Below are 9,748 nucleotides of genomic sequence, written 5' to 3' on the forward strand. Positions count from 1 at the left end.
AGCAGGAGACGCTTTGGTGGTCCTTCTCTTCCTCTACACTGTTAAAAATGAACTTCACTATATAGCACCATCCTAGCCAACCATCATACCGGATGACACCATTATCTCTCTTGATTTGCTAAATATGGGAGCCGTACGCCTTTTTTTTTTTTAATAGTGCCGTCCATGAGGAGGAAAAAAAAGAACTGTCGCCTGTACGACCGGCTCCGCCGCAACCGTTTCATCCTGCCAGACAAGGCATCCCTCTCTCCTTATCGTCCTTACTCTCCTTCGGAGCCTCGCACACGGAGAAATGGATCCCTAAGTGGCGTCCGGCGTCGTTGCCTTCTTATCTACCTGCGGCAGCTTTTGAGTCCCCGTGCCCGCTGCTGGTGTACCACCTAACCCCCACATCCGTCCCCGTCTCTACAACGCTCCCCCGTCCCCCTGGAGCTATTATTATAGTTCCCCCCTTCCTCATACTCCTGGCCAACCATCCTGTGTGGCTAAGGGCCATTTCCTTTGTGGCTGAAGAAGAAGAAGAAGAAATCGCACGAGAATATTGTCATTCCGGATGATGGTTGGCTATAGTTGCGTTTACATGGACACATAGATCGACTAAACGTGTTAGTCGACTTTTCTGGCGCAGTCGACTTGTACTCGCTTACATGTGGGAAGCTAGGGCGACTGGAAAAATCCCACACGCCAAGCGTCTTAAAGCGACTTATCCGATAGTAGCGCCCTCTTCAAGTCCGTTTGCAAAACATTCGACGGTGAAATGTTAAAAAGTTATAGAACAGTGAAATATGTGCTTTCATCATACGCTAATTGTGTGCAAATTATTTTCGACTTTCGAATATCCCACTGATAACATGTGTTGTATTATTACGCACAACCGAAGCGGTTTGTGTTGATAACTCTGGAGAGTCTGGCAACAACTAACTAGAGAATCGAAAGCTGAAACGACTGAAACTACGGCACCGGCGTTCACGTGTTCACCATGGAGTGGTACGTTTTTGTCATGCTCCTTATGAACCAAGAGAGTTTTTTTTTCCGCGCTTATGCTTCTACTGCTCACAAGATATGCTGCCACGGTGATGGTCGCGCTTCAGCATCACACTGAAGCTCAGCTTCGTATAATCATGTGCGAAGAGGAGCAGCTATTGGCAACACCTGGGTGGACACTTGCGGAATGGGCGCTAATGCACGGTACGAATGTAAACCTTTCTCACTTGAATGCATCTGTCAACTTTCGTACGCGTTTGTAATCTATTTTTAGAGGCATATTCCAGTGTAGGGAACTTTAAAAAATCGGACATGAATGGAACAGGATCGTGGAGCATATTTCCTTTTGAGAAAACTTCAAGTAATGTAGTGTACAAAGGTAGCTCTTTTGCATACATGTGTTGTGTACCGTTCGTGATGTAGTGGAAGATCCAATTGTATGGTACATGCAGCAAGGAGGGATACATGAACGCACGCCTTAGTAAGCAGGCTAGCTCAGTGGATCCCAATATGTGAATGTAGAAAAATTACTAACTTACACTACATTAACTAAATGCTTAGAGTCGCTCTTACACGTTTACTAACTAGCTGCCTCTTTCACAGGCTTGCAGGCTACAGGTCACACAGAGCGTCGGATATGGATGCGTCAAAGGTCCGACTCCTGGTGGGAGAACATGGTATTGAATGGCGACCCTTCGGACTGGACAGAGAACTTCAGGATGTCACGCAGGACATTTGTAAAACTAGTGTCACTTGTGCGGCCACACATGTCCCCAGCAGATAACTGTGTCCGAACACCAGTACCTGTGGACAAACGAGTAGCAATTGCTGTATACAAGATCGCAAGTTGTGGGGAATCACGGTGCCCTGCTTCTCTCTTTGGAGTGCACAAATCAACAGTCCACAACTGCCTCTATCGGTTCTGTAACACAATGACAAAACATTTCCTAAGACAGTTGATCACTATGCCAAAATGTGATGAAGCAAAACTCATAGCGCAACGTTTCTTGGAAAAGTGTGGAATACCTCAGGTTATAGGCAGCATTGACGGCACACATATTCCTATTCTCCCACCATCTGCCGGATGCAGGGATTATGTGAATCGAAAGGGATGGACATCGATAGTACTACAAGCTGTTGCAGATGACGCAATGCGGTGTGTATTGCCTTAATTTTATGGTATTCCGTACTCTTTTTATATTCCTTGCTAGAAAATGTGAAGCTGATGTGGAACCTCATTCATAGCTATCAAATAGTATGGTTGTTACGGGATGTTATGTTAACAAAAAGTGTAATTATCCTGTCACCAGATTTCGCAACATCAGCTGCATCCTGCCTGGTTCCTCTCATGACGCTTCAGCACTTAAGGCTTCAAAGTTGTACAACAATGCCCATGAACTGATACCTCAGGTACTTAGCCAGTTATGCATAAATGTGTATTCACTGAAACCGCACCCCTTCGTTTCACAGGGCAATATTGTGATTAATGGGACGCCGGTACCTTTTCTAATACTTGGAGACCCTGCGTATCCTCTGCTGCCATGGCTTATAAAACCATTCATACATAACAGTAGAATTACACAAGAGCAGGTAAGAGTATGTACACCGATTGAAATTTGCCCATGTTGGAGTATTTCCTCTGTTAGTTGGGCACTCATTTTTTGTCCTTATTTCGACAGGTTTACTTCAATGAATGCCTCAGCTCCGGGAGGGTTGTCGTCGAACATGCATTTGGTCGGCTCAAGAGCCGCTGGCGCATCCTCCTCAAACGCACTGACGTGTACTACAAGTTTGTCCCAACTCTTGTTGCTACAGCGTGCATGTTGCACAACTTCTGTGAGGAAAACAACGAAAGAATTAACCCAAGGTGAGCAAGGCTGCCCGATTATTGACAACATCCCCCATAGGAGTTACATGCACATGCACGTGTTCACAACAGGTGGGCAACAGATAACACTTGTCAACAAATGTTCCCACAACCAACGAGGCAAGCTCAAGTGGGTTCCAGGGATGAATGTATCCGGAACGTATTATGTTCCTACGTTGCTGCAAGGCGTGCACACTGATTGTAATCCCTGTAAGTATGTTTGTGATTGCAAGAGAAAATGTTATATCCTTAATTGTGTAAAACAACCACCTCTGCCTACACGTCCAACACTGAATGAACCACATTCCCCGTTCCCCTCGAGACACCGCCCTTCTTCATGGGTTAAACAGGTGGAGTACGCAGTGATTGGTTAGTTGATCGAATGCAGGACTAGGAATGGTCACAATGCACTGCGATTATGAAAAAATGAACACGCAACCCGTGCATCATTTTGGGCATTCAGTATATTTAGCAAATACATTTTTCATAAACATATCCACCAGTGCGCCTAAAAGCAAACAAATATCATATTTTAGAAGATTTTAACAACCGAGGCGCTCCAGTGGTGCTCTACACCACTATAAAAGTGCGAAAGCATTGGAAGTTACAGGGGAACAAAAGATTGAATAACATAAATAAAAATAATGATAAATATTTGCAGTGACTAATGTTGCCTAAATGAAATGCAAGTGAGTATATGTAGGTGCTTAATATCACAGACACTGTGATGCATTATGACTGCACACAGGGCGTTTCAAAACATTGGGCTGGGTAAACAAAATGACCATGTCGCTCTACGAGCACAATTACTTTAGCAACGCAATCCTAAAACCAGAAGCCCAGTCATGGGAATCCTCTTGGCTGCTGCTCTGTTTGTGGAGCATATGATGATGGTGGTGCAAACTGTGCATTTGATGGGAACAGTGGGAATAGAGGTGATCGTGGTAATGTTGCAGCAACACTTGCACCTTCTGTGTGTCTTGCGTCGAGTTCATATACATTTGTAATAACGATAACTGTTGATGATGAAACGCTGTTATCATCTGCTGGCAGTTTTGAATAAACTCTCCATTGAGGTCTGCCATGACCTGCCTAAAGTGATCACGTTCCTCTTGGAGGAGTACGACTTGTCGTTCGTGTGCCATTTCAGCCCTTTGTGCAGCTGCTTTCTCTCCCCTTTCTGCTGATTGCTGTAGTAGTTTCTCCAGGTCCTCAAGGCGAGCATCTCGTCTCTTTCGCTTCCTTTGGTGGTGCATTTGCTCATGTTCTGTGCAAAATTAGAACGACAGTTCCCCTTCCCCATTCTCCCATTATTTCTTGCTAAACAGGCACCTTACCCTCAGGATCAGGCGAAGGGAGGTCATCTTCACGGCTATTGCTTTGGCTGTCAAGTTCAACCTCACTGGCAGCAGGAGCTACAAGGAAATTTTGAATCATCAGCTTCAGCAAAAGCCTGTGGAAGCTACAAACAAGGAACTCACTCCCTTACTAAGCACATGTTTCATGTTGGACAAAACCGAGTGTTTGAAAATGTTTAAAATATAACAACCCATGCACCATTTTGTACTTTCTTTTATACTCATACTATTTGTGCTATAATGCCATTATTATTGTTCTTGATAGCTGGAATGCCAATGCGAGCGAAATCTATGTTCACCTATTATATTCGCCTCAGTTTTTCTTTTCCAGCTGTGTAGATAGGCAGGCATAATTTTTGCTTTGATATATTTTGTTTCACTAAACCTGCAGAGCTGTAACGTGTTTGGATAAAAAGCATCTTGAAAACTCTATGTACTGTGTCAAATACTGCAGTCAATGGAACACAGCTTATGAAGCATTTGATATAGGTGGAGATCAAGTACCACCGAACTGAATGTACACACCTCCATTTTCATCATCACTTGCAGAAATCATGGCACTGTCAACACCGCACTCGAATGCCGTGGACCTTGGTCTCGCATGCAGAATTGCATCCATCTTCGAAAACCACTTCCATGTTGAAGGAGCCTGCCCACTTCTGCTCTGTTTCAGTTTTTCCTCAGGAGGAATACAAGAACTGTTACAACATATACAGTGTGCTGTTGACTACGAAATAACCACAAATGTCAGTAAGAAGGACACACGATGATATAAAAGACATGCATGAGTGCGTCCATACCAAGAAAGAACATCTACATACAAAAATAGCGTGCTTTTTTTTCCGTGCATGGATGAATTCTTCTGGAGCATTTAACATGATCAAAGCGTTAGCATGATACGCTTCGTACTAATCGACACCACGAACTAAACTTACCCACCATGTTCCACAGCTGCAGGCCGGGATTATCAATCCCCAGGCCGGGTTATTTTTGGAAGAGATTTGCAGCAAGCTCCAGTGAGTTTTTAGAAACACAGGAATGGCCTGCATCAGAACAGAACCCATTCTGAATTTTGAAATCACATTACATGTTACGTTTTTCTATAACAAGCAAACATAGACGCACCTAAAACCTACGATTAACGTATCGATGCCAGGAATCTGGACATGGTAAGCAATACGAATACACTAAAGGAACCCGACACATTAATTACGCGATACCGTCCAAGTTTTTTGTCCTGTCACATGCTAAACCATCGCGATAATATTGTCACAATATGACAACGCTTACCTCGTTATATTTCTGCTTAAGGTTCTTCCAGTGAGCTCTGATCTGCGTCCAGGTGAACGAATCGTGCCCTATTTCTTTCATTCGTTGTTCGACGTTTTGGAAGATTTCTTTGTTTCTCTGACGCTTGGAGTCAAGCTGTGATGCAATGCAATATTCATTTCCAGGATGATACACAGCATGAAGGTCGTGCTCTCTTCATTCCAAATGCAGCTTTGCTGGTTGCGAGGAGCTCCCGTTTCCGCCATGTTGCTTCTTGCGAAAGGGACGTGACTCGCGGAGAGGAAGTGACGTAGCGGATACGACTTGCAAAGTCGTCTTTGCCGGTTTACATGGCAGATGGCAGTCGACAGCTGTCGCCTAAACTACGCTACGTTGTCGATTGAGCGACGTTCAATCGACGGCTTATTTAAGTCGTCTTGCAACCGTTTACATGCAAGCCGTATGTCGCCTTCTGTGACTAAGTCGCCTTCTACAACCTTCATGTAAACGCAGCTTATGAGTGTGCTGCGTGTCGTAGTTAGCTTTTAAGAGTGTTCCCCGCTAGTTCACAGCGTTCGCGGCACATTCGTAATCTTCCATGATAAGAGCTCGCTATTTCGCCTAAGGAACGACAGAACCGCTAGCGCTTACCAGTCGCTTTGAGAAGGAATACCAAAGCGTCTCTTGCGTCTGTTCCTAATCTTCCGTCGGCCCCGTGCGTGAACCAGGCGGATGAACACGGAAATTGACAACCGGATAGCTGATCCAAAGAGCTCATTGGTGCACTGCTCCGCGCAAGAAATATGTAAACCGAAACCGATTAATTACTCAGAAAAATCACTAAGTGTCGGCACATTTTTTTTCCTTTTAATATTTTTCACTGAAGCTTTCGATTCGTAAAACAGAAATCCTTTAAGCGTGCGAAGTAAAATTTAAAAGTCGGGATGTTTATTTAACTTGTGAGCGCATGCAAATGAGCCGCTCACTACGCAGTTGATGGCCGACGTCCAAAGGATCTTTACGAAAAAAAATTCTTCGATGCCGCCACCTGTTCGCGAATTATTCCTTCGGGGGATTTTCGTGAAACACCCGGTATAGTCTGGTAGGCAACGCATTTCGCACACACGACGTGGCCGGCTTAAAATAAATGGCCACGTCATCATTCCGCACGAAGAGGAAAAATACTTACGGAGCCACAGGCACGCGAAGAAGATGAATAACTCCTCCACGAACGTGTTATTCATTTTTTCTTCTGGGAGTATTACCTGCGCAGTTCAACTTGCAGCGTCGTGCAGTTTATGCGTTGCATTGAAAATGAGGATATGGACATCATCTAGTGGAATTGTTCTTTTAATGGGAACTTTTTCAGTAAAGTGGTCAAATGCTGTAATGAAACAATAATCTCAAATGTCAAAATACAGCGTGAGGTGTGATGTGGAAGCACCTGCATATTGAGAGCGGTTCTTCGCTGTATAGCGTTACTTCATCACTCGTTCTCGATCACAATGTGAGCCATCCCTCACGCTCCTCTATTACACGTAATTTATCCCACTCACAGGTTCGTTCCACGTTAGCGAGGTCATTATTTATTTCATTTGTTTCTTATCGCGCGAAAACTTCCGGTGGTCTCCGGTGGATAGATGTGTTTTCTCCTTAACCGGATGCAAAATATTGTAATTCTAAGAAGCTGTTGTTGCTAACACGTTTCATCTCTCTATGTTACATTCTGACTGACTGACCTTATGTAAGCAAACCTGAGATATTCCTGATATTTTATCTACCTTCAGCAGCACCGGAGTGACTGCAGTGGGAATAGTTAAATTGTCCCAAGCGGTAGCGCCACTGTGCTGTGAAGGCCACGTCGAGGCGTATTCGATGAACTAATCCGGCGTCTTAACGAGTGATATGGGCTGGCATGCGGAAAGCGAGCGCTTGGTCAACTCTGCTCAGCATGGCGGGGGTAGTATGTCTTCGGTCCGTTGGGGGCTAGACAGAGGAGTCACAAGGCTTCAAAGTGTGGACCGCCGATCGCCTCTCAGCAGTGCAATCCGCATCCGTGTCGGAGACGAGAGAGTTGCTTCGGCGGCGCTGTACGCCAGATCATTGCCTTCGACACCGCAATGGGCAGGAACCCATTGGAGAACGAAAATCCATTGGGCTGCCAGGTTCACGTACACAGGGAGAAAAGGGGGGGAATTGATGTACCGAAGAGGGGAGCAAAGAAATGGGGGGATGACGTTTCGAGCAAAAGCTCTTCTTCAGAATATAAGGACGGAATGTGGGGGATGTCGGGAAACGTTGTATATTTCGCCCAGCCCGCTAGGGGGCTAACACGAGATCCGTGTAAGAGGATGGCATGTTACAACACGTGCCGACAATCTAGAATCCTATTAAGACAGAACTAACGTTCTGAGGCTGGAACAACACAGAAAGGACTAACACATTCAAAACTCTGTATGTGTTTGTCTTTTCTGTATTATACTAGCCTCAGAACATCAGTTCTCTCATGTTCATCAGTTGCCGCTTGCGTCGATCCCGTCGTATGAATGTGTGTATGATTGAGCAAAAATGTAGGAGTGAGAGGATGATGAGTGAGAGAGAGAGAGTAGCTGGTTCGTCCCTTCAGATGACGCACCCTTGGAAGTCGCTGAGAAGGCGTGTTAGCTTAGCTCAATTGGTAGAGCCCTGAATCGGTATTCCAGAAGATGTGGGTTCGAGCCCTACATCTGGCTAACCTACTTCTGGTGACCTTCATCTTTCATAGAATCCTAAAATGAGTCTTTCTATTAAGACCTCCTGGATGAGTTTCAACAATTCTAATTAACGTAAACGGGAAGCAAGGCGCCTTATCTACCACGTCAACTCGACTCATCCCGGAGGCCTTAATGAATGACTCATTTTTGGATTCTGGCTTATCGGCGCGTGTTATAGCATGACGCCCTCTTACACGGATCTCGTGTTAGCCCCCTAGCGGGCTGGGCGATATATACAACATGTTTCCCGACATCCCCCACATTCTGTCCCTCTAATCTGAAGAAGTGTTTTCGCTCTAAACGCCCCCCCCCCTTTCATTGCTCTCCTCTTCGGTACACAAGTTCCCCCTTTTTTTCTCCCCACTGGAGAGCAAGCCTATGTCCAGCTGGTTACCGGTTCGGGAATGGGTTCACAGGTGAAATAATTGTACTGCTGACCTACCTTTTTTGACTCTCCTGAAACGGTTGTCTCACACCTTTCTCTTACAACCGTGTACAGTGAGGGTTAGCTCGCTTTCATATAGCAAAATTACTGCCCATTAACAGGTTAAACCGGGACCGAAAAAAGTAACGGTTCGAATCCCTGTAAATGTCCCTACCGCTGACCCGCTGACCAATTTTTTGTCTGTGCTTGCGCGGGGGGGAGGTCCCACTGAGCCGAACGCGAACCGAACCGGTTTAAGGTGATGATTTCGGTTCAGTGGAGCTAAACCCGAACCGAACCAATATGCCTGAACCCGAACCTCACCGAAAAAATACCAATTCCGTTGTCTGGTTCTCCCGAAAACAGACCAACCACTAAGAAAAGGAGCGAACCAGCGAAGAGCACGGCCAGTGATGTTGAAATTGTATTAGTTCCTGTGGGACGTGGTTGTAGCTTGTCGTATCATATGCTTTCTCTTTATGTCCAAGAAAACAGCCGCTGTAAGCTCACCGCAAAATCTAGCTTCTTCAATATGAGTGACCAAGCTTGTGATGCAGTCTATCGAGCTCCGTGCCTTTCCGAAACCTGCCATTTTGGGAGGTAGGAGATGCCGGTACTGTAAGAGCCACTCTATGGCTTCGGATAATCCTTTCCGCGTGATCTTACACAGGCAGCTTGTAAGGCTGATGGTCCGAAACGACGTCAGCTCTCTAGGTGATTTGAAAGGCTTCAGGACTGGCACAACTTACGACTTCTTCCATGACGAGGGACAAAACCGTGTCTCCAAGAGTCGTTGATCAAATTAAAAGTAAAGTGCGCGACGTCGGTCCCAAGGAGGCTATAGCTTTATATGAGATTCAATCGGGCACTGCAGCTGGCCGCTTCTTCGACTGGTGGATGACGGCGTCCAATTCGTGTACATTGTCGATATATGAGTCTGATATCATGGTTGTATATAAGTCGGCTGGCCGTGTAAAGTCAACCGCCTTATAAATGGCTTGTGAGGAGTCCCTGTGGGATGCCGTGCATGACGCATCTGAGGGCCTAATAAAAAGCCTACAAAAATATTCCTAAGTAGATTTTTCGGTCGAGC

General features: G+C 45.5%; 2 protein-coding genes and 1 long non-coding RNA gene across 3 annotated transcripts; 2 read left to right on the plus strand and 1 right to left on the minus strand.

Moving 5' to 3' along the window:
* The first annotated feature begins 977 nt into the window (after positions 1-977).
* Positions 978-2,061, plus strand: LOC135369284 (uncharacterized). Its single transcript, XR_010415048.1, has 3 exons — positions 978-1,188; positions 1,588-1,661; positions 1,870-2,061. It is a non-coding gene; the product is annotated as an uncharacterized LOC135369284 (long non-coding RNA).
* A 180-nt stretch (positions 2,062-2,241) lies between these two features.
* LOC135369088 (uncharacterized) lies at positions 2,242-4,419 on the plus strand. The gene is made up of 5 exons (XM_064602750.1): positions 2,242-2,394; positions 2,455-2,574; positions 2,664-2,851; positions 2,924-3,061; positions 4,180-4,419. Exons 1-4 carry the CDS (start codon positions 2,242-2,244, stop codon positions 3,048-3,050), a joined length of 588 nt encoding a protein of 195 aa, XP_064458820.1. The 3' UTR covers positions 3,051-3,061; positions 4,180-4,419.
* Positions 2,620-4,979, minus strand: LOC135369285 (protein disconnected-like). The gene is made up of 3 exons (XM_064602889.1): positions 4,735-4,979; positions 4,189-4,266; positions 2,620-4,118 (listed from the first exon to the last, which is right to left on the minus strand). Exons 1-3 carry the CDS (start codon positions 4,826-4,828, stop codon positions 3,658-3,660), a joined length of 633 nt encoding a protein of 210 aa, XP_064458959.1. The 5' UTR covers positions 4,829-4,979; the 3' UTR covers positions 2,620-3,657.
* Between the last annotated feature and the right edge of the window lie 4,769 nt (positions 4,980-9,748).

The sequence above is a fragment of the Ornithodoros turicata genome, chromosome 9 (genome assembly GCF_037126465.1).
Source record: "Ornithodoros turicata isolate Travis chromosome 9, ASM3712646v1, whole genome shotgun sequence".
Lineage (NCBI taxonomy): Eukaryota > Metazoa > Arthropoda > Arachnida > Ixodida > Argasidae > Ornithodoros > Ornithodoros turicata.

Bases quoted from the DNA above. Each gene is read 5' to 3' on its own strand.
- LOC135369088 (XM_064602750.1), top strand. From the start codon at position 2,242: ATGGTTGTTACGGGATGTTATGTTAACAAAAAGTGTAATTATCCTGTC. The intron at 2,395-2,454 runs GTACTTAGCCAG...TTCGTTTCACAG, and splicing joins CCCATGAACTGATACCTCAG to GGCAATATTGTGATTAATGG. The intron at 2,575-2,663 runs GTAAGAGTATGT...TTATTTCGACAG, and splicing joins GTAGAATTACACAAGAGCAG to GTTTACTTCAATGAATGCCT.
- LOC135369285 (XM_064602889.1), bottom strand. From the start codon at position 4,828: ATGGATGCAATTCTGCATGCGAGACCAAGGTCCACGGCATTCGAGTGC. The intron at 4,267-4,734 runs GTGTGTACATTC...ATTTCCTTGTAG, and splicing joins AAGTGATGATGAAAATGGAG to CTCCTGCTGCCAGTGAGGTT. The intron at 4,119-4,188 runs GTAAGGTGCCTG...AATTTTGCACAG, and splicing joins CCCTTCGCCTGATCCTGAGG to AACATGAGCAAATGCACCAC.